This window comes from Emys orbicularis, chromosome 4 (genome assembly GCF_028017835.1).
Source record: "Emys orbicularis isolate rEmyOrb1 chromosome 4, rEmyOrb1.hap1, whole genome shotgun sequence".
NCBI lineage: Eukaryota > Metazoa > Chordata > Testudines > Emydidae > Emys > Emys orbicularis.
In genome coordinates this window covers 58459796-58484427 of record NC_088686.1, presented here as the reverse complement: position 1 = coordinate 58484427, position 24632 = coordinate 58459796, and the positions used below count along the sequence as shown (strand labels likewise).

Here is a 24632-nt window from a genome sequence, read left to right as displayed (position 1 = left end):
GTGCAGGAATAGCCTGCTGAGTATTGGACCATCTGAAGCATCTTCACAATATTTAAGGTCAGCCCCAGGTGCTGTGTTTCAGTGACTGAACTCTGAGGCGATGAATGGATCATGGTGGTCAACTCTTTGTTCAGCAGGAAAGGGCCCAGCCTCCCAGTCTTTGTAAAATAATCCAAGCCAGTGGACAGGGCATAGACTGGGAGCCAAGAGACTTGGGTTCTGTTCCTGGCTGTGTCATTGGCAAATTTTGTGACCTTGGGCAAGTAACTTAGTTTCCCTTCAATGAAATGGAGATAACACTGTCCTTGGTAAAGCACTTTGAACTGTATGGGTGGAAAAGCAACAAATTAGAAATAGCAAGCAGACATTTCTGCTATGATACTGACACCATTTGGGCAGGGCTGGTGCAAGGATATTTTGCGCCCTAGGCGAAACTTCCACCTTGCACCCCCCCCCTCCAATGTCCAGCCCCCACCTTCCTACGGCCAAGTTCCCCCCCAGGGGCCCAGATGTTCACAAAGTGCAGGGGATATGGAGGGGCTGCAAAGCGGGGGGTTGTATGGGGGCTCTTCCAGGGGTAAAGGGGGCAGGGAGGGGGGTGCATGGGATTGTTGCAGGGGGTGGAGGTTGCCAAGAGGTGGAGGGGTCAGGGGTGTAGTGGCAGGAAAGAGATTGCACAGAGGCAAAAGGGGCTCATTGCAGGGGGTGCAGTGGCAGTGAGGGAGTGGCACAAGGGAGAAGTGGGCAGGAGGGGGTTGTTGCAAGGGGCTGGCAGGCGGGGGGTGTCTGTGCCCGGGGTTGTTGCAGGGGGGTGAAGGTGGCATGGAGGGGGTTGCACAAGGGAGGAGTGGGCAGGAGGATGATGGCAGGCAGGGGGGGGTCCCGAGGTTGATGCAGGGGTGAAGGTGACCATGGCTGGCTCGGGGGGTTGCCGGGTAGAGGTTGCCCAGAGGCAAAAGTGGCAGGACAGGGTGGGTTGTTGGGGCGGCGGGGTGCACAGGGGAGAAGGTAGCTGGTCGGTGGGTGTTGGAGGGGGTGGCACTGGCTGGGGGAGGGGTGCCCGGGTTGCTCCCACATACACCATTCCCCAGGCCAGGGACTGGACCTGCCCACCCCCCACCGCTCCGCGGGCCTGTGCGGCTCCCTGCGGCCCGGCTAGGTACCTTGCAGGCGGAGTAGACACCCAGCTTCTCCGCCCGAAGAGCAGAGCGCAGCTGCGTCTTCTTCCCCGTGCTGCGGGCCAAGCCAGGCTCTCCGCCGCCCCAGGGGCTCTCAGCAGCAGCACAGGCAGCCAGCCCCCAGAGCCTGCTGCCGCCGCTGCCGAGAGCCCCGGGAGTGGCGGGGAGCCCGGCTCGGCCCGCGGCATGGGGAAGAAGGCGCAGCTGCTAGCGCTAGACCCTCCTCTTCCCTGCTCGGCTGCTGGCTGCTCACCCGGGGGGACGGACTGGCCTCTGGAGCCGGGAGGAGGGGAGCAGCAGCAGCCTTGTGCTCCGCTGTTTAAAAAAAATGTTTGGGGCACCGCTTTTTGGCGCCACCAACCACTTGGCGCCCTAGGCGGCCGCCTAGTCCACCTAGTGGTTGCACCAGCCCTGCATTTGGGAGTTGAGGAGTAGTAAAGAAACCCAGGCTGGCATTCCAATTTGGGTGGTGGAGATGCCCTCAACTTAATGTGGTGCGACAGTTTTGGTAATTTCTTGAGAAGATTTTCCTTTCGCTACTATCACCACTTCTGTCTTGCCAGAATTGAGTTTCATCTATTTACTCATATGCTTATCTTGTTCAGGCACCACACAGTTGGGTGATATACTATCTGTGTTTGGAACAAAGGAGTTGCAGAGCTGTGTCATCTGCGTAGTGCTAGTATTAAAATCCATACCATCTCATGAGCTACTGTAATGGATTTATATATGTGGAATAAAATGAAGGTGGAGGCAGACTGAGTCTGTGAGTATTCTGCAAGAGAGAGCTTTTTTGAGGAAATGGGGGAGGAGGTGGTTGTTGCTGTTGGATTGTTTTGGTTTTTGGTGCTTTTGCTGCCATAGAAGCAACGTAAGCAGTACTGATGAAGAGCTTCTAATTCAGTTGTTCAATTTTTTATTATGAAATATATTCACCACCAGGTGTATATACAAGTCCCATTATTGTGATTAGAGGAGAAGTACCCTTTACAGATATTGTGTTTGTTTGTTTGAAGAATCTCCACCTGCCCCTTTTTTAGGATATCCATAGAATGTAGGGGATTTCAGAATAAATTCTCCTCGTTCATCACAGTCTATAGATCACAGTAAACATTTTAAGTAATGTATTTAAATTAAAGGACTCTGTCAATTTGAAATACAGTCAGATTCAAAAGTAAGGTAAAGTTAGTTCTATTTATACACCTGCCTTGAGGCCTTCTGCCAGATTTTGAGATTTTAAACTCACATTTTTTATAAATAGAAGTATTGTCTCCTCTGTTGCTATGTAAAGACAAACACAGACAATGGAAAAACTAACTATATACAATGGTGACAGGTTTCAGAGTGGTAGTCGTGTTAGTCTGTATTAGCAAAAACAACGAGGAGTCCTTGTGGCACCTTAGAGACTAACAAATGTATTTGGGTATAACCTTTCATGGGCTAAAACCCACTTCATCAGATGCATGGAGTGAAAAATACAGTAAGCAGTAAATATATACAGCACATGAAAAGATGGGAGTTGCCTTACCAAGTGGGAGGTTAGTGCGAAAGCTTATGCCCAAATAAATTTGTTAGTCTCTAAGGTGCCACAAGGACTCCTTGTTATATACAATGGGGAAACAGTGAATCTGACTATTCTCAAGGTGGTATCCAATGCACAAAGTAAGCAAGCAGGAAAAATAGATAACTTTTTTCACTAATCTTACAATTATACTAATCCTAGGCCAATTCTCTTCTATATAAGTTTGCTTATTGCCTTCATCATAGTAGTATCTGAGCACCTTTCAGCAATGCATCAAGCAACATGACTAACATCTGTCATGTGTGGTTTGTTCTTTCTCTCATCCTCTCCCCAGAGGGAGAATTATATGTGCAGTGTACGGTATTGTTTTGTTTGGGGGGGTTTTTTATGTATACTGTGCTCTGTGTGTTGTATTAGTGAAGAAGAGGTTGGAAAAGTGTGCCTTGAAGTTGGAATGTGACTAGATATTGCTTATAAACATAGGTTAAAAAAAAAAACCTCAGACAAAGGATACTTTTTTTTTTAATTTGTCATCTCTTCAAACATGATTTATTCATAGCTGCCATCTTGCTTTGACATATGTGTGACTTAGCTGCATTTTCTTTTAGAACATTGTTTCAAACCACAGCATTTTTTCCTTGCAATTAGCCACTTTCCTCCTCTGTTTAAAAATATATTGTATAAAAGATTTGAAAAATAGATGTTATAAATTAGGATTATAAACAGTGATACTCAGTATTGAATGAAACTATAAACAGTCACAGTTTTTAATCGAAAAGAGGTTTATTTTAAGTCTGGAAACAATATTGTAAATACATCATTATAATGATTCTTTCATCAGACTATCTTGAGTATTTCTCAATGATATTTTGCTTGACAGAGGTGATCTTACACCATACCATTCTTTGCTGGCAAACCTTTAAGTAGAAACTATATAAGACACATAAAAGCTTTTGTATATATACAGAAATGTCCTTATTTAATGTATAGGCATTTCTATGGTGAAAGTGAGGTTCAGTGAATAGGGCGCTAGACTCCAGAGTCAAGAGACAGACCTGGATTCTGGTTAAAACTTTGCCATTGACTTGCTGTGTGATCTTGGGCAAGTAACTCAGCCTGTCTCTTCCTCCCTTTCTTGATCAGTAAAATGAGGATGACGATAATACTGTTCCACATTTGCAAAATACATTGATATCTACGGGTGAAAGGTATTGTATAAGTGCCAAGTATTATGTTATTATCATAGTATCTGAAAAAAGCAAGTTTAAATAATATTGTTTTTTTCCTATTTAAAGAAAATATTATTTATTTGATGAAATATAAATAAGTTATTTGGACAAAAGAATATTTAGGTGGTTTTTTTTTTAATTTACCTTTCTTGTGCATTTCTCAGACTCATTCCTAACACTTCATAGTAGATATTGGTTTTTATAAATAGAAAACCCACAGAATCAAAACCTAATTTACAATGCAGACTTTTTCTGAAGTAATTTCTGTTTCTCCTGTGTAAAGAATATGAAAAGCTTTTCTTAATAAGGATTCTAGTATGAGTAAAACATTTGACAGTCTCAGCAGAAAGGCTAACAAGTCAAGGAGCATGGAGACAACAATTGCTTGGGGGGGGGATGTTTGATATAATACAGTATTACAACTTTTTGTTTTATATATTTTTCCATTATCTGATATTCACATGCTTAATTTTGAGGAATATCTGAACAGTACCAATATCTGCAACTGACACAGTAACAGTATTCTTGCCGCCAAGTTAAAGAAGTATGGGCTGGATGAATGGACTGTAAGGTGGATAGAAAGCTGGCTAGATCGTCGGGCTCAACGGGTAGTGATCAATGGCTCCATGTCTAGTTGGCAGCCGGTTTCAAGCGGAGTGCCCCAAGGGTCGGTCCTGGGGCCGGTTTTGTTTAATAGCTTTATTAATGATCTGGAGGATGGTGTGGACTGCACTCTCAGCAAGTTTGCAGATGACACTAAACTGGGAGGCGTGGTAGATAAGCTGGAGGGTAGGAATCAGATACAGAGGGACCTAGACAAATTAGAGGATTGGTCTAAAAGAAACCTGATGAGGTTCAACAAGGACAAGTGCAGAGTCCTGCACTTAGGACGGAAGAATCCTATGCACTGCTACAGACTAGGGACCGAATGGCTAGGTAGCAGTTCTGCAGAAAAGGACCTAGGGGTCACAGTGGATGAGAAGCTGGATATGAGTCAACAGTGTGCTCTTGTTGCCAAGAAGGCTAATGGCATTTTGGGCTGTATAAGTAGGGGCATTGCCAGCAGATCGAGGAACGTGATCGTTCCCCTTTATTCGACATTGGTGAGGCCTCATCTGGAGTACTGTGTCCAGTTTTGGGCCCCACACTACAAGAAGGATGTGGAAATATTGGAAAGAGTCCAGCGGAGGGCAACAAAAATGATTAGGGGGCTGGAGCACATGACTTATGAGGAGAGGCTGAGGGAACTGGGATTGTTTAGTCTCCAGAAGAGAAGAATGAGGGGGGATTTGACAGCTGCTTTCAACTACCTGAGGGGGGGTTCCAAAGAGGATGGAGCTCGGCTGTTCTCAGTGGTGGCAGATGACAGAACAAGGAGCAATGGTCTCAAGTTGCAGTGGGGGAGGTCTAGGTTGGATATTAGGAAACACTATTTCACTAGGAGGGTGGTGAAGCACTGGAATGCTTTACCTAGGGAGGTGGTGGAATCTCCTTCCTTGGAGGTTTTTAAGGCCCGGCTTGACAAAGCCCTGGCTGGGATGATTTAGTTGGGAATTGGTCCTGCTTTGAGCAGGGGGTTGGACTAGATGACCTCCTGAGGTCCCTTCCAACCCTGATATTCTATGATTCTATGATTCTATGAACACAACTTGTACTGCTAGATATGCTCAGTCTTTTGTGAATTCACAATTGCTTATCTAAATCTGAATTAGCTAAATCTTTTCCAAATCAAAATTTTTCTGAATTTTTTCTGAATTCACTTTCTGACTTCACTTTAGTCTTGATCAGTTCTCACCTTTAGAGATGATCCCTCCATGTCAGCTCTGAGACTTGTAAGCAGGACAATGTAGAGACATTTGCAGCATTCCCGTTCTGTGGATATATAGAAGGCTTCTATCTCAAAGACTGCCCATTTGGCACATTTCACCAGCACTAGATTAAAATTTATAAAAATAAGATTTCACTTTATTGTTGCCTAGTTTTAAATATAACAATGCAATATAAACTCTTAGATTCAATTTTATTTTTAAATTGGTTATTTAACTTATCTTATGGCGAAATTGCTTACCAAATCCAATGTTACAAATATTTTATGGTGTCACTTTTTTCCTCTGCGTGGCAGAACAAAAAGTTGTGGAGGTGGGTAACTGTAAAGCTGACAAGCAGCACATTTTCAGAAGGTCAAATGCTTCTTCTCAATAATGTAGTTTTTCCATTCATGCTTTTTATCGACAGTCTTTGTTTCTTAAAGAACCTTCAGAGCTTTTTTTTATTTATACAAAAACCTAGCAAAGAAACAGATGTGTCCCATATAAAATATGCAATAAATCTTGTCTCACAAATTCTTTGCTCTGAACTTTCTGACAGAAACTGTCAAATATCCACTTTAATTCTGGTATAAAATGTTCACTTTATGTCATGGCGCCAACCACCATATGCCGGAATAAAGTTAGTAACCAGCAATAAAAAAAGGCAACATAAGCACCTTTGAAACAGTACAAGCAATCAACAGTGAGAAAGGTCTATATAAATCTATGGAGAATTAATCTCAGCTTTGCCACTATCCTGCTGTGCGTTTACAATGAGCCTCTGCTCCCGACCACCAGAAGTGGCTTACTTTGCAAAAGGAGTGTGTCCTAATGAGGGGGAAATGCATGAAAAGGAAAGCAATAGGTTTTAAACCCCTATCCCTTGGATCACCTAGAAGAGTATGTCCTAGTGTGTTCAAACATGTGGGGCCACTACACATCTCGCATCGCTGTACTTTAGCTGATCATGTGAAACCAATCTTTACTAAGCTCAATCAGCAGAAATGACTTCAGCTTCATAAATCATTGTTATCATCCCACAGGAGGAGGTAACGGTATGGTTTTTCTCTTCTAAAACATTTCAAGCCACTGGTTTCACAAGCTTTTCTGAAATTAGTTTCATTCCATTTGTACAATTACCCATTCTTTACCCACCAGATTGACTGTTGCCTCTGTCTTCCAATTAACTTATTATTTGGGTATTTACATCTACCTTATGTTTTAGAGAAGACCTGTTTCTATTGATATTAACAATAATTCATCATGCATTTAAATGTATCACCCTTGCTATAAGAATGTGCTGATCCTTAAAGTTTTCACTTATGCTTACAACAGAAGATTGCAGTTATATTAAATCTGCCTGGTTTATTTTCCCAAACAGAGAACAGATTGATTTTAACCTTACTTTGTTTTAAAGGGATTAGAACTAATTTTCCAGTTCTGTAAACTGTTTGGATACACTTAGTCATCTCAAAGAAATTAATCTACATAATCACGTTGGAATTAGACCACAGCATTATGTAGTTGATACGTTAAAAAAATTAAATTAAAGGTTGAATATGTTTCTATTATACTTAAGTACTAACAGGCTTTAAAAACTATTTACTTTCTGGAATCACAAGAGGAGGGAGTAGTTGATTAATGCCGGCTTACTTGCATTTCAACAGAGTGCAGTTTTAACCAATTTAAGTGAAAGAAGTGAAAGAAGAGTTTGCAGAATTTGATTCTGACTCTTACTATACAATTAATTTTAATAGCTGCAGAATATGGAAATAGAGAAATACAGGATTCTAACGTTAGTCCTGATTTTACAGAAGTGATGATCATTCTGTGTTCAAGTTAACTGAATAAATAGCCTTAATTATATTTAAAAAGATATTTTTCAGAATATCAATACAAGCACCAGTTAAAGAAAACCTCTAATTTAAAGAAAAATCTTTTAGACAGGAAGTTGAGTAAATACATTATATACATTTCTTTCTTTCTTGAGCTAATCTTTTTCAAGAAGGGAGCTGTTTATGTTAAAAGATATCAGAATAATGAATGAACATCATAGAATAACTAGCTTAGTAGTTCATGGCTCTAAAGTTCTAGTAAACTGACCTTCAACAATTCTTGTGGCAAATTTATAGACAGCATTATCACATTTAAAACAGCATAATTTCTTAGTTTCTTTTTTATTACCTCTGATAATAAACACTTTCTCTAATGCGTATTGCTTGAATGTGTTCTGCAATGTATACAGAGTGTATATTGGTGTAATGTATACATGTAACCACTATTCTTTGGTAATATTACAAATACTGAACAGTTTTATAGTGTTCTGCATGTTCAACAAATAGTCATTAGTTCTCACAACACCCTTTTCATGTAGGAAGGTAAGTGATGTTAATTCTATCATACGGATAGTGAAACTATGTTAGAGAAATTAAAGCAACTTGTCCAAGGTTGTGCAGAGACTGTTAACAAGAGAAAAATTAGTACATGTTTTTTACATCAGGTGCAGCTGCACTTGTTTTTAAAACAGTTTATGTATTGGTGTAGACCAAATGAAACTATTTTCAAAACCGATTCAGAAAAGCATAGTGTAGACCTGGTGGAGGCAAATCTAAAAATAGTTTTGGATTTACAAAAATAGTTTTTGAATGGTTTCAGTTTTCTATACTAGCAATTAAACTATTTTGAAGACTGATGTTAAAAATGTGTGCAACATTTTTTATGTAGACAAAGCCAAATAATCAGGCAGAGGGCAGACAGAATTAGAGCCCAAGTCCTTCTGCCTACAGTTGTTTGCCTAATTCATTAGAGTGTGCTTTCTCTCACAAATGGGACATATCAATTGTAACTGTTATTTTATACTTCAAATGTGTTTTTAATCGGCAGAGATTGTAACTATTTGAGAAAGATTTCGATTATTTAAAAAATCCATTTTAAACCTACAACTACAGCCAAAGAAGTAGAATTACCTTCAACTGAAGCATCAAGAGTAACTGAAAATCCAACAGTTCAAAGACCAGAAGGGACCCCTGTGATCATCTAGTCTGACGTCCTGTATAACACAGGCCATAGAACTTCCCCAAAATCATTCCTGTTTGAACTACAACATGTCTTTTTAAAAAAAAACCAATCTCGATTAACAAGTTGCCAATGATGGAAAATCCACCACAACCTTTAATAAATTCTTTCAAGGGTTAATTACCCTCACAGTTAAAAATGTGTGCCTTATTTCTAGTCTGAATTTGTGCAGCTTCAGCTTCTAGCCACTGGATCTTCTTATATCTGTGTAAAAAATAATTGTTTGTGCACACAGTTTTGCATACCTAAAATAATTCTCCCAGTTGTGTGTGGCATATCACATTTTCCCAAACGTCAGGGAGAAATTGTTATGCTCAGTTGCAGATTGATCAATGCTTTCTTGCTCATAAACACAGTAACATTTATTAACATTTATTTCCCACCCCCTCCAAACAGTATTGTATAAAAGTCAGCTTTTGTTTTCTAAATATGATGATTCATGACTGGATAACTTTTTTTTTTTAAGCTTACATCACTGAAGAATGATCTGTATGTATTAGTCTGATAGGCTAGAATACATTCAAGACATATAATGTAGATATGATGAAGAACTGATATGTAATTTCAATGCTACCTGTTCTAGTTGGAGTTAAAAAAGTTAGTTCAGATTCCGTAAATTATCCAAAGAGAATTAATCAAATAATGAGCAGCAGAAAAACAAGTATTAAGAACCTGTAAGTAAATACATTTCTCATTATTTTTGAAATATTACATTTGAATCCATAGGATAGGAACTATTTGCACAGAAATGGTGGGAGTTACTACATAAAATAATCTGCAGCTATTTCAAGTGTAGGTGTGATCTTGTCAAATCTGAAACATTAGACATAGTTGGATCTGGTCAGTATCTGAATGGGAACCTCTCAGAAACAAACAAGCAAAAAATAAAAGTTTTAAAAAATCAGGTATTGTAAGTTTTCTCTAATGTTTGTTGTATTCACTAGTAGAGTCTAGTCTTAGCTAGTAAGCTTTCTAGAGTAGGGCCTGTATCTTCCTGTTTGTATAGTACCTAACTCAATGGTACACATAATAAATAATAATAATGAGAGTACTGAAGAAAATCACAGGCAGCACTAGAAATACAGGTTATCTTGCATGTTCTTTTTCTTCCAGTATCTCCTCATAAAACGTCCCAGTATCTCCTCACAAAATTTTCTGGCACTTGTTAATTTAATTAATATCCATTAGGTAATTCAGAATGAGTTTAGTTTGTTGATTTCATTTGATATTTTTGTTTTACTTTTCTGGTGTGAAGTAACAATAATCCTTTTCTGTAACTGATCCCACTGTTATTTCTGAGCACCTCTGTGTCCTATTGTTACTGTATGTCTTCTAAGTATGGTGTATTAAGTACTGTGTTCTGTAAAAGAAAAGTGAATGCCTTCTGAAGTTGGATGAATCCCATGTGAAGTATAAAATCTCCCTTTGTCTCGTTAGCAAAACTGGGTTTCTCCATTTGTAACAATACAATAACATCCACTTCCTTAGTGGGCATCCTATTGGTTTATGTCTATCATGCTGGGTTTTTAAAACCCAGTATATTTAAATTTAACAGTATAAAAATGCAAAGACGATATTCTAATTCCTCTTCCTAGTTTCTGTTTTTAAATCCTACTGCCTTCATATGTGAACTCATAAAAAATTGCTCAATTGCACGTGAAATACTTGTAAATGTTTTTTGTAAATAATTGTTTCCCATTCATTAGTTTGAATGCACATTTAAACCAGATTTCAAGACATTTATATTTTCATAAGCATCACACATTTTAATTTGAACATTTCTTGTTTGTTGTAGTATTGGAACTTTCAACCTCTAGCAGTTGTTATTCACTATATTCATTGTCCTTCATATTGTACTTGTCAACAGTGAAGTAGATTATTAGTAAAAAGGATTAAAGGAACCTACATAAAATTTCATTTAAGAACATACTGCATAAGCTTGCCAAGTCACACACAGTTAACTAGCATCAGTAATTAACACACACACTGTATTTCATAGGTTGGTTGAAAACTAGAGATGGTCCATGGAGATGATGATACTGTAAATCAAAGTGGTTGAGTAACTTTGGCTGATGTAAAAAAATAACCATACCACTGAATGCTGACTTACATGGAGTAAAAATAGTAAACCTGCCAAATTAAAAAAAATCTGATCTAAATTATTAGGATTCATATCATACAATTCATCTATTGGTACACGTGTTTAAAATGATGGAAGGAAGCACAATATAATTAGAGTATTCTGTAACCAAAGTGATTCATTTCTGATTATGGGACTGTGCCCTGAGCATGCAATCCTACTCTGTTATCATGTCTCCTTCCCTCAACCCCACCCTCACTCCCCACCAGTACTGACTTCTAGCATTTTTTTCTTAGGGATGGGAGTGAGGGTTGATTCCTCCAGGCCTGGGGGAAAGGGAAAAGACTTCAAGCAGATCCACAAAGGGACTTAGGTGTCTAACCCCAATTTTAGGCACCTCAGTCCCAGTTTTAAGCACTCACACTGCTGCCTCACTCTAGGGGTATGTCCACACTTATAATGCTACAGCGGTGTCACTGTCGCACTTCAGTGTAGACACTCACTACAGCGATGAGAGGGGTTCTCCCATTGCTGTAGTTAATCCACCTCCCCAAATGGTGGTAGCTAGGTTGAAGGAAGAATTCTTCAATCGACCTAGCGCTGTCCACACCAACGGTTAGGTCGGCCTAACTACCTCTCTCAGAGATGTGGATTTTTCGCACCCCTAAGAGACATAGCGACACCGATGTAAGCTTTCAGTGTAGACAAGCTCTAGGGGTTCAGATGCCTGTCTCACATCTAAGCCCCAGTGTGATCCACAAATTGGGGAAGATAGGTGGAGGATCGCCTATCTTCCCTTTGTGGCCGGTCCAATAGGCATGTTCTGAGCATAACTCCACGCAAAATGCCTGGGGAAGAGACAGAGGCAGCTTCCTTTGTAACTTTTAGCCCAGTGGTTAGGATACCTACCCAGGATGTGGCAGTCCTCAGTTCAATTCCTTCCTCTGCCTGATGAGGGGAAGGACTTTCCCATCTCTTGGGTGAGTGCCTTAGCCAGTGAACTAGAGTGATTCTCACTCTCTCTGGCCCAATTAACATGCAGTTATTTAATTAAGTGGAATGCTTCAACAAGAGATATATGGAGAGACCCACATCAGAATATCCCAGTATTCCAGTGACTAGAACTCCCCCCTACCCCCCAAAGAGATGGGAGCCCCTGTTTTAATCCCTTCTTATCAAGCAGAGGGGGGAATTGAACTAAGGCCTCCCACATCTCAGGTGAGTTCCCTAACCACTGGGCTAAAGATTGTAAGGGAGGCCTTAGCCTTAATCTTCTTCTCCCCATTTTGTGTGGAGTTAGGTGCCTAAGTCTAAAAAAGTTCTATTCATTTTGGAGTTAGAGAACTCAAATCCAGGAGAGTCTTGTGCTCCTCTCAGGGCTCCTGATTCAGGTACAAGACTTTCTGTGGGCCATTTATTGTGCCCTGGTTGGCTCCTGATTGGAAGGCTTACCTGAAAGAGTTTTCATTTTGGGTTATTGGGCTTGTGTTCCTGATGGGACCAATTAGGGAGGATGGGAATGAAGAGTATTTCATGGAGAAAGAGTAAATTGATATTGCTATGGAGTTTAAGGCTTCTTGCCTCGGAATTTAATAATCGTTGCAATAGAATTTATGGGTGTTTGTCACAGAATTGGTCTCACTATGCTGCAGACTATATGGGACTCTGCATGTGACTTAAAAGAATCGTTTAGTTTTGTGAAATCATTTTAAAATTGAGATTCTCACTATAAAAACTGTCAAAGAATATTTTCTGAGTTTTCCATATCAGATAAACACAGTGAAGTACAGTACAAGTAGAATAATAAAACTGTTTTGCTTTGTTTTGTTTTTTTCATCTAAGGACATTTTCACTTTAACAGAAGTGCGGGGCTTACTGGCAAAAATTCCCTCCTTTTTCACCTACGAGTTATGGCTGGGCCTTTCTTCACTCCCTGGAGTTGTAGGAGGGGATTGGTAGCTCTATGGGGAAAGAGATGCTTCTTGGAAGAGCCTGTATCTCCACTTCCATTGTGGAGAAAAAGCAGTAGCTCCCACTGGAAGCAGATATATTAATGTGGGCCCGTTTCCATTTCACTCCTTGTTGCAAGCAGCTGTAGGAAGGACCAGTCTTACATCTGGTCTACACTAGCACTTTTGTTGATACAACTTTTGTCGCTCAGGGATGTGAAAAAACACATCCCTGCCCAACATAAGTTACACCAATGGAAGCGCAGGTGTGGACAGCACTATATCGGCAGGAAACATTCTCCCACAGACATAGCAACCCGTGCTCATTGGGGGTGGTTTAATTATGCCAACCGAAGAGCTTTCTCCTGTCAGCATAGAGCAGCTACACAGGAGACCTTACAGCAGCACAGCTGTATTGGTACAGCTGTGCTGCTGTAAGGTCTCTAGTGTACACATAGCCTAAGTCCAGTTTTACAGCTTTATTACTCTTTATTAGCTACCATCCATTTATTAGTGTATGGTCAGAAGCCAGGAACTATTGCATTCCTCTGCTCATGGGATAATGGCAATTTTTTTTTACTCTTTTTTGTTCACCCTGAACAAACAAGGAAATGATAATTCACTTGAAATGTAACACTTGACACCTATGTCAAGGGTGACAATAGCTGCATTTCAAGAGGAGTACCATGAGACAACCTAGATTGAGGGAACAAAGGGCTTGTCTGCACGCACTTTCAGGGGGTTTTCCATCTAGTTTAGTTAACTTAGTGCAGAAGGCTCTGTGAACACTCACAGATTGCATGGCTTATGTCGATTGCATGGAAACCAGTTCCTAATTGACTTAAACCAATGTAAAATAAGTCTAGTCTAAACCAGAATATGTATCCACACAGCCTTTTGCACTGTCATAAGGCAGCCCTGCCTGGAGCGCTCTCCTACAGCACAGCAGGCTCGCCTGCCTAGGTTTCTCTCCTTTACAGTCCCATGAAATAATCCACAGTCTTTCCAAGTATAAATATGGCCCTTGTGGGGTTAATTTATTCATAGGGGCCGACTCCATGAGTGCTCCAGGGCTGGAGCACCCACAGGGGGAAAAATGGTGGGTGCTGAGCACCCACCAGCAGCCCCCCCACAGTACATTCCGCCCGCCAGTGGGCCCTGCGGATCAGCGCCTTCCCCTCCCTCCCTCCCCATGCCTCCTGCCCACCACAAACAGTGGTTTCACAGTGTGCAGGAGACTGGGGAGGAGCGAGGATGCGGCGCGCTCAGGGGCGGAACTGGACGGGAAGAGGTCAGGTGGGGGTGGAGTGGGGGCAGGAAGAGGCAGAGTGTGGGTGGGGCATTGGGGGAAGGGGTAGAGTGGGGCAGGGCCTCGCGTGGGGCTGCGGGGTCTAGCAACTCCCAGCACTTTGGAAAGTCAGCGCCTGTGAATTTATTACAAAAGTTCCATACACATAAATCAGAAGAAGAGTCCCACAACCATAATCTAGATTTCCTCCAGCATAGTACAACAGTACATACAACATACAGTCTCAGCATCTCTGTCCCAGCCAGAGAGGTTTTCCCCAGCCAGTAAGCCAGGTACTTTGAATGTCAACCTCCCTGGAGTGCAACCACTGGAGTGCAACCTCGTTTTTCCTAGTGGCAACCCCCACAGCTTTTCTGCTGGGAGCATTCTAACCACTGGAGCATCCCTCACTCTCCTTGGCCTCTCACAGTTTGGGTCCAGCTGGCTGGCTCTGTAGATGTCAGGGGTAAGCCCCTTCACTGTTCTCCTGCCTTCAGCCCTCTCTGACCCTTGGCTCTGGTTCTCCAGCTTAGAACCAGCAGGCAATTCTCCTCTGCTGCCCCTCCAGCCCTTCAGCCCTGCTCTGGCTTTGGATGCCAGAGTTGCATCTGAAGAAGTGAGGTTCTTACCCACGAAAGCTTATGCTCCCAACACTTCTGTTAGTCTTAAAGGTGCCACAGGACCCTCTGTTGCTTTTTACTAGTTTACATTGTCAGTTTTTAAATGGTTTAGTTAAATGGATGCAAACCCCTGTGTAGATATCTTTATTTTAGTTTAAGAATGGTTTAGTTTGGTTTCTCTTAAATCAAACTGAATATAAGCAAGTATATCAAATCTACGTAATCCTAGTTGAAACCAAAATATAAGCATTCACAATGTTTTTTGCACCTGTTAAACTAAATTGGCTTAAAATCATATTTTAGGGCTGGTCTATACTTAAAATTTATCCAAACCCCTGAGTGCCGTAACTATGGCGACCTAATGCCTGATATAGACACAACTAGGTCTACAAAAGAATGCTTATTTCAACCTAGCTACCATCACTTGGGGAGATGGAGTTCCTACAGTGATTGAACAATTCCTTCCACTGACACATTCTGTGTCTACTCTATGCATTTACAGCGACATAAGCCAGGTCTACACTACAGACCTATGGCTGTGCAACTACGTCACTCAGGGGTGTGAAAAATCCACACTCCTGAGCAATGTAGTTAGACCAACCTAACCGCCCCATGTAGACAGCACTATATCAACAGGAGAGCCTCTCCCGTCGATATAGCTTCTGCCTCCCTGGGAGGTGGATTAACTATGCCAATGGGAAAAGCTCTCCCATCGGTGTAGGAGCATCTTCACTTAAGCACTACAGTAGCACCACTGCATTGGTGCAGCTGTGCCAATGCAGTCTTTTAAGTGTAGCCCTGCCCATAGCTACAGCACCATAGCTATGCTTCAACAGTGCTAGTAGTATAGGCATAGCTTTACATTAAACCAGTGCAACTTTCTTGTGTAGACAATAGCCTTTTTAGTTACTTCAGTTCCAGTTTGTGTGTAGACAGTTTGTCTACATAAGAGCGTTGCACTGGTCTAACTTAAATTGGTTTAAAATTTAAAATTGGTGCAAAATCCTTTGTGGACACTCTTCTTTTCATTTAAAAGTGGCTTATTTCAGTTTATCTGAACTGGTAAAGAATCAGTTTAAGCTAAATTGATATATACCAGTCATCTCAGCCCTAAATCAGAGTGTTCACACAAGGCATTTTATCTGTTTAATTACATTGGTTTAAAAACAAACCTTTAGTTAAATGGTTGCAAGTTTATGTGTGGACATGGCCTAAGAAAAGTCAAAATTCATTGTAATGCAAAGAAGTAATTCAGGACTTTTAGTCCACTTCACTATGGCTTTGTCTACACTTTAAAAAAAAATCTATAACCATATTTTATCAACAGTTGTCAGTGATGCAGGAGCACTAATGTAGCTCTACTATAGTGAGGTCTCTTTGTACAGGATCAAGACAGAGTTCTTTATCTCTGTGTCATTAAAACTTCTGAGTCCTGTTAACACTAGCACTTACACCAGTGAAGCTGCACTATTGCTGGTATAAGAGTACAAATTTTTCTAGTGCAGATGTACCCTATTGGTGGAATTTTGCTCTATCCAAATTAAACATAAGTGGGTTCCACTGTACATCGAACGTAGACAAAGTGACCAAGATTTTGAAAAGTGGTTGATCTGGGGTGCCTCCATTTTAGAATTTGAGAAACCTTTTCAGAAAGTGCAAAGCCTCCACTTCTGAACATCAGGCTACTTTTAATGTCTCAAATGAGTATTCAGCAACTGAAGCACCCAAAATCACTTGTATCTTTTAAAAATCTTGGCCATGGTTTTTAAAAAGCAAGTATACACTGTACATTATAATTTGGGGACATATATTTCCACTTTGCCAGCTTCCTGAACAGACTGTAATATTAGTGTGAAATGGATGAAGTTATTAACTACTCTTTAGTGTCTATTCAGCAACATCAAATGGTACGTCCTGTAAGAACAGATTAAGGGTATATCTACATAGCACTTTCATCGTTAAAACTTTTGTTGTTCAGGGGTGTGAAACAAACACACACCCCGAATGACAAAAGTTTTACCAATGAAAAGAGCCAGTGTGGACAGCTCTTCATCAGTGGGAGATGCTGTCCCAGCGATGAAGTTGCTGCCCCTCATTGGTGGTGGTTTTATTTTCTCACTGGGAGAGCTCTCTCCTGATGACAAAGAGTGGCTCCACAGTGCACCTTACAACAGCACAGCTGCAGCGGCACAGCTGTGCTGTTATAAGGTGTGCAATGTAGACGTAGCGTTAATCTTACAGATTTTAGTCTCCAATAATAGAGGAAACTTAGATAAATGAGTTATTTTTAAAATGGAAATAAAAATAGTAATTTGCATTACATGGGAAGAAGTTGCAATATAAAATGACTAAGGCTATGATTTTGTCATGGATATTTTTAGTAAAAGTCATGGACAAGTCACTGGCAATAAACAAAAAGTCATGGAAGCCCGTGACCTGTCCCTGATTTTTACTAAAAACATCCCTGACAAAAGGGGGAGGGAAGATCCAGCACCCTGCTGTACCCTCCCCCTCACCGCCTCCACAGTGGCTGGGAGCTGCAGTGGCTGGGAGGGGTCCCCCACTACCCTGCAGAGCTGGGAGCTGCTGGGGGGGGCTCTGCCAGCGGTGGAGTCTGGGGAGCTCCGGGGGCCTCCGGCCACTGAGCAGCTCCGGAGTCCCTCTGCCGCCCACGGATGCTGGGCTTCTGTGGGGTCCCCAATATCACGGAGGTCGCTGGAAGTCACGGATTCTGTGACTTCTGCAACCTCTGTGACATAATCTAAGCCTTAAATATGGTGCACTAACTATTTTAAACATTACTTTCAAAATCTGAGTATTCCCTACTGAAAAAGTCACTTATTAAAAATATGGGCCATGGCTGAAATATAATGAAATGTTTATTGTTATCTGTAATATGCAAGCCATCAAACCTGAACATAAAAAAATGTGTACTATAAAGAATAATTTAAAACAAAGTACAATACTCAGACCCTTATTTAAAATATCAATATTTTTCCATTTGCAGCTAAAGAAGAACATAAGACAGAAGAGAGCTCTTTGGAAAATGCACAAAAAAGGTAAGTTCTCCAGTCCTTTCAAACAGATAATTGACCAAAATGAAATATGTTATTGATCCTAGGAATTCAACAGGAATTAAATAGGAAAGGCTACTATAGTTCAAAACAGTACTCAGTGTCATACTTTCTTATGTCATGTTGTGGAATAGGATGTGAAACAAGTGATTTGAACCAAATAATCTACTGAATATGCAGTTTTAATTTTTTTTTCATCGGTGAGTTGAATCTTGGTCTCTCAGAATAATTTAATAAATAATTCATTGCTTTATTCAGTGAAAATGTATTGAGGTGCCATTTTACTCATTCATCATCTAGATTGCAAAATAGACCATACTAGAAGCTTGTGAAATTTAAAATTTTTTAATGTAAGAGCATTTATCTATGTCATATTTTGGTAAGGGGAGGCAGGCATAGGGAGGAAAAGTCAGTGAAGTTGATAGTTTCAAAATAGATTACAGATTGTATTACTTGTTAACTTTTGTTCATGTGAAGCTTCTACCTTTCATGTTGCTGTATGCTAGCTATACAGCTACTTCTAAATGAGCTGAATGAGGCAAATTTTAGTAGCTTTGTGGTGAAGATATTGTCTGGCTCTTGTACATGAAAAATGTTAGATTTATTCTTATCTGTAAAAACTACAGTTTTGGATTGTCATGTCTTTGGGGGGATTTTGCAATATTCAAATAAGATTCAATAAGCTCTAACTTGTTTAGGAGAATAGAGTTTACACAGGATAAAATATTTACTTTTCTTCAGAAGTTTTGAAGGACACACATAAAAAACCTAAGTAATACACAACATCAGACATGACATCTCTAATCTGGAAAAAGTACCGTAGATACTCGTTCATAAGCCAAATTTTTTGGTAAAAAAGTGAAGCATCAAAGAGCAGGGGTTGGCTTATCAATGGGTCTACACCAAAAGTTTTAAGCTTTATTGAATTATTGAATTGAATATCTAATACATTGTCATTATAGATCAGGGGTTGGCAAACTTTGGCTCCCGGCCCATCAGGGTAAGCCACTGGTGGGCCGGGACGTTTTGTTTATCTGGAGCGTTCGCAGGCACAGAGCCCCGCAGCTCCCACTGGCCACGGTTCACCGTTCCCAGCCAATGGGAGCTGCAGGAAGTGGCAGCCAGCACGTCCCTCGGCCCACACCTCTTCCCGCAGCTCCCATTGGCTGGGAATGGCAAACCGCAGCCACTGGGAGCTGAGGGGCTCCGTGCCTGCGGACACTCCGGGTAAACAAAACGTCCCGACCCACCAGCGGTTTACCCTGATGGGCTGGGAGCCAAAGTTTGCCAGCCCCTGAAATATAGGGTCGACTTATGAAAGGGTCCTACAGTTTTTGCCATTTTTACCTATCCATCTTGGGGGGTCGGCTTATAAACGAATGGGATAATGAACGAGTATATACGGTATTAGCCAAAAATTGTATGTGCAAGGCCATTATTACAAACAAACAGCAAAGCACAAGTATATTGCAATGCTTCTTGTCTCACTCCCAAGCCTAGAATTATCTCTTTGGGAAAGTGCAACAAGACCTTCAATGTCCAAATGAGGCTAGGAGCTTGTCTTAACATATCATCTGAAAGACAGATGTAGATTTGTCAGCATAAATTTTGTCCTGATGAGAAATAGCATATTCATCTTTATTGTGGCCTCCGTGTGTGTGCATTGTTTTACATGCTCATCTTGCAGGCTTGAGATGTATATCTGATATGCAGTATTGGAAAATGTAGCATTTGAAAATGCTTTCATCTAAAACTGTTCAGAGTTACTGTGTTTCTTTTTCTTTTTCTCTCATGACTAACTGAAATTTTACATAGAAGAATTTTCTGTTTTCCTTCTTAGAATGCAGTCAAATCTACTTCTGGTGTTATACTCGCTAGCAAATCATTCACTGTTAAAATTGTTGTATCTGGGTAGCTCTAAAATAAAAGCCTTGCTGCTCTGAGTTAAAAGTGATGGATGGGTATTTACTAAAGTATTCCCATCTGTAGCTGTTAATTATTCTTTTCAATATCCTAATATTAAGAGTGGAGATTGAAGATGATTTAAATTAGCAAAGAGATAGTAATTCCCCATTACCAATAGTGCTTGAAAAAGAAAACATAGGTCCGGATACTCAGCTTGCGTGAATGAGCATAGCTCTGATGAAGACAATGGAGATATGTCAGTACACCCCAGCTAAAGGTCTGGCTCAGGGTCTTTAGAATTTAAAAGTATAAAATTAAGATAATAAATTTTATACAGTCTAATTTTATTTGTACTGATCTATTGCTAGTTATATATGACACGGCAGAGTCCTGGGTGTTTAAGTTGTTTACCTGTGATATATTTTATCACAAATTACTGTTATGGATTGTCAACCTTAATTCCATTTTAACAGTTTCTTGTTTCAGAGTTTCTTTGCATTTTTTTAACATATTCAAAATGTCATACATGAACAGTAAACAAAGAAAATCCTACCATGTGATATTTGTAATGATTTGAATCTATGCAATATCAGCCTTAAATCATTTCGAAAATCATTTTAACTATTAGGGTGAGATTTCCAGTTACATTCTAGCTGCTTTGCACCATTCTGCTTCAGAACAAAGCAGCTAGAGGTACTGATAAATTGGCCCTTACTTTGCAATTGGCTGATTGGTTTTAGTTATCTGGGAAACAGTTTTTTTTTTTTTTAATTATTTTAAAAATCTGTAGGAAAATTTGCCAAGTAATCCTCCAGGATATGAAAGGATGTAGTTGAAAGGATCTATTATTCACTTTTAATGGGTAATAAGCAACAGAGGGTCCTGTGGCACCTTTAAGACTAACAGAAGTATTGGGAGCATAAGCTTTCGTGGGTAAGAACCTCACTTCTTCAGATGCAAGTAATGGAAATCTCCAGAGGCAGGTATAAATCAGTATGGAGATAACGAGGTTAGTTCAATCAGGGAGGGTGAGGTGCTCTGCTAGCAGTTGAGGTGTGAACACCAAGGGAGGAGAAACTGCTTCTGTAGTTGGATAGCCATTCACAGTCTTTGTTTAATCCTGATCTGATGGTGTCAAATTTGCAAATGATAACTGACTTGTGTCCATTTATCCTCTTGCGTAGTGACTGTCCAGTTTGGCCAATGTACATAGCAGAGGGGCATTGCTGGCATATGATGGCATATATAACATTGGTGGACATGCAGGTGAATGAGCCGGTGATGTTGTAGCTGATCTGGTTAGGTCCTGTGATGGTGTTGCTGGTGTAGATATGTGAGCTCCAGTTCATATGCAGATTTGACACCATCAAATTCTACAGGCCACTTTCCTCAGATCCCACTGAGGAATACACTAAGAAACTGCACCATCTACTCAGGACACTCCCTACACTAACACAGGAACAATCAACATACCCTTAGAGCCCCGACCGGGGTTATTCTATCTACTACCCAAGATCCACAAACCTGGAAATCCTGGACGCCCCATCATCTCGGGCATTGGCACTCTCACTGAAGGACTGTCTGGATATGTGGACTCCCTACTCAGACCCTACGCCACCAGCACTCCCAGCTATCTCCGTGACACCACAGATTTCCTGAGAAAACTACAATGCATTGGTGACCTCCCAGAAAACACCATCCTAGCCACCATGGATGTAGAGGCTCTCTACACAAACATCCCACACACAGATGGAATACAAGCTGTCAGGAACAGTATCCCTGATGATGACACAGCACAACTTATTGCTGAGCTCTGTGACTTTATCCTCACGCACAATTATTTCAAATTTGGTGACAATATATACCTCCAGACCAGTGGCACTGCTATGGGCACCCGCATGGCCCCACAATATGCCAACATTTTTATGGCTGACCTGGAACAACGCTTCCTCAGCTCTCGTCCACTCACGCCCCTTCTCTACCTATGCTACATTGATGACATCTTCATCATCTGGACCCATGGGAAGGAGACCCTGGAAGAATTCCACCATGATTTCAACAGCTTCCACGCCACCATCAACCTCAGCCTGGACCAATCTACACTGGAGGTCCACTTCCTAGACACCACCGTACAAATAAGCGATGGCCACGTTAACACCACCCTATACCGAAAACCCACCGACCGCTACAACTACCTTCATGCCTCCAGCTTCCACCCCAGACACACCACACGATCCATCGTCTACAGCCAAGCACTGAGGTACAATCGCATCTGCTCCAACCCCTCAGACAGAGACCAACACCTACAAGATCTTCACCAAGCATTCTCAAAACTACGATACCCACACAAGGAAATAAAGAAACAAATCAACAGAGCCAGACGTGTACCCAGAAGCCTCCTGCTACAAGACAGGCCCCAAAAAGAAACCAACAGAACTCCACTGGCCATCACCTACAGTCCTGAGCTTAAACCTCTCCAACGCATCATCAGTGATCTACAACCCATCCTGGACAATGATCCCTCACTTTCACAGACCTTGGGAGGCAGGCCAGTCCTCGCCCACAGACAACCCGCCAACCTTAAGCATATTCTCACCAGCAACCACGCACCGCACCATAACAACTCTAACTCAGGAACCAACCCATGCAACAAACCTCGATGCCAACTCTGCCCACATATCTACACCAGCAACACCATCACAGGACCTAACCAGATCAGCTACAACATCACCGGCTCATTCACCTGCATGTCCACCAATGTTATATATGCCATCATATGCCAGCAATGCCCCTCTGCTATGTACATTGGCCAAACTGGACAGTCACTACGCAAGAGGATAAATGGACACAAGTCAGATATCAGGAATGGCAATATACAAAAACCTGTAGGAGAACACTTCAACCTCCCTGGCCACACAATAGCAGATGTAAAGGTAGCCATCTTACAGCAAAAAAACTTCAGGACCAGACTCCAAAGAGAAACTGCTGAGCTCCAGTTCATTTGCAAATTTGACACCATCAGATCAGAATTAAACAAAGACTGTGAATGGCTATCCAACTACAGAAGCAGTTTCTCCTCCCTTGGTGTTCACACCTCAACTGCTAGCAGAGCACCTCACCCTCCCTGATTGAACTAACCTCGTTATCTCCATACTGATTTATACCTGCCTCTGGAGATTTCCATTACTTGCATCTGAAGAAGTGAGGTTCTGACCCACGAAAGCATATGCTCCCAATACTTCTGTTAGTCTTAAAGGTGCCACAGGACCCTCTGTTGCTTTTTACAGATTCAGACTAACACGGCTACCCCTCTGATAATGGGTAATAGTTATTTATAAAAGCCTGGAGGCAGACTGGGCAGCAGAAGGCACAAGGTAGGTGAGAGCAGGGCTATGTAGGAGGGAGGGGTGCTAGAGGATGAAATTGGGAAGGAGCGGGGATTCAGTGGAAATGTTGAGGGTGATGGTGGGTGGATAGGCCGGGAATTTACTTTGGGGCCTGAGGTAGGGAACTGTCTTAGTCAGGGCCGGCTCCAGGCTTTTTGCTGCCGAAGCAAAAAAAAAAAAAAAAAGGGGGTCCGGAGTGCCACCCCTTGAAAAGTGCTGCCCCAAACACACACTTGGGACGCTGGTGCCTAGAGCCGGCCCTGGTGTTAGTGCAACTGGTGCTATATGAAGGTGGAACCTTAGAAGGAATTGTCTCCCTCCTATAACAGTTCCTCTTTTGCTCCTGCCTCAGCTCCCCTAGCAGGAGATGCACAGTTAGGGCAACCAAATTTCCTTAACTCTGCCCTGTAGTGATACCATGTTATCAACTTCTAATTCTATTAAGGCATTTTAGAATCTGTGATCTTAGATTATGTTAAACTGATTTTTAAAGATGCATCAGCTATTTGTTTTTCTGTTTCCCCCTCACTCCCACCCTCTCCCATAATTCTGATGATTTGAAGATATGAATTATTAACCTTAAATCATTTTCTAATTTTTAACTCTTGTTCATATTCACCACTGTGCTCTTGCTACTCAATGCCCCTCTGGAGAAGCACAAATATCCAAAGTATACTGACTGGTTCAATTGAATTTCCAGTTGCTTTATTTTGCAAAGCAGCTACAGTATTTGCTCTGGCTTCCCCAGAGTAACTGCTGTAATTTTGAGGAAGATACTCTGTATTCTTCATACATAGCAAAGTGTTTAAAGCCCTGCTTTAAGTGCAAAACTCAACCTTAACCATCGAATTTCCATATAAACATACGGGGCTAGATACACCTGGGGCTAGATGCACAAAAAATTTAGGTGTGGCAACACTCAGCATCACCATGCCTAATTCTCAAAGCCTGGATTAGGCCTCTAGGCTCCCTATACAATGAATAGAGGGAGAAAGGTGCATCAGAATGAGATTGACAAAATCAAGCATGCTAGGCAGCTCTTCACCTAAACTAGCCAATGGGAGATGCCAAGACAAGGAGTGAGTGCTAAGCCCCATCCTTCTTTTGGAGATAAACATCTACATCCAAGCTTCAGGGAGGCACTTGGGATTCTCAGTTGCAAACCCCCTATTGGAGTTAGGTGCCTATGCTGTTACTGCAAGAAATCCTGAGGTTGGGGAAGGCTGTTTAGTGTATGCTCACCTATAGGGGCCCAAGCCAGTAAATGTGCTAAGAGTTTGCCTACCAGATCGGACCCTGGAAGTGAGTTAGACAGAGAAATGCCTGTCTTTCCCCAGTTTGTAAATCACTCTGGCACATGTGTGTCTGGACACCTGGTGTGGAGTTGTGTGTCATGCTCATCGACAGAAACATAGGTGCCCAGGGAAATTTTAATACAAACATATAGGCGCTTTGTGAGTTTAGGCACCTACAGGATTTGGTGGCAGCTGAATGAGGGATTTGTGAATTCCAGTGGGA

General features: G+C 41.5%; 1 protein-coding gene across 1 annotated transcript in view; it reads left to right on the top strand.

Moving 5' to 3' along the window:
* Positions 1–24632, top strand: part of FMN1 (formin 1) — a 256580-nt gene that overhangs the window by 206895 nt on the left and 25053 nt on the right. Inside the window, exon 15 of the mRNA XM_065403678.1 lies at positions 17757–17808. Within this exon, the coding sequence (XP_065259750.1) occupies positions 17757–17808 (52 nt within the window). The remainder of the gene's footprint in view (positions 1–17756; positions 17809–24632) is intronic.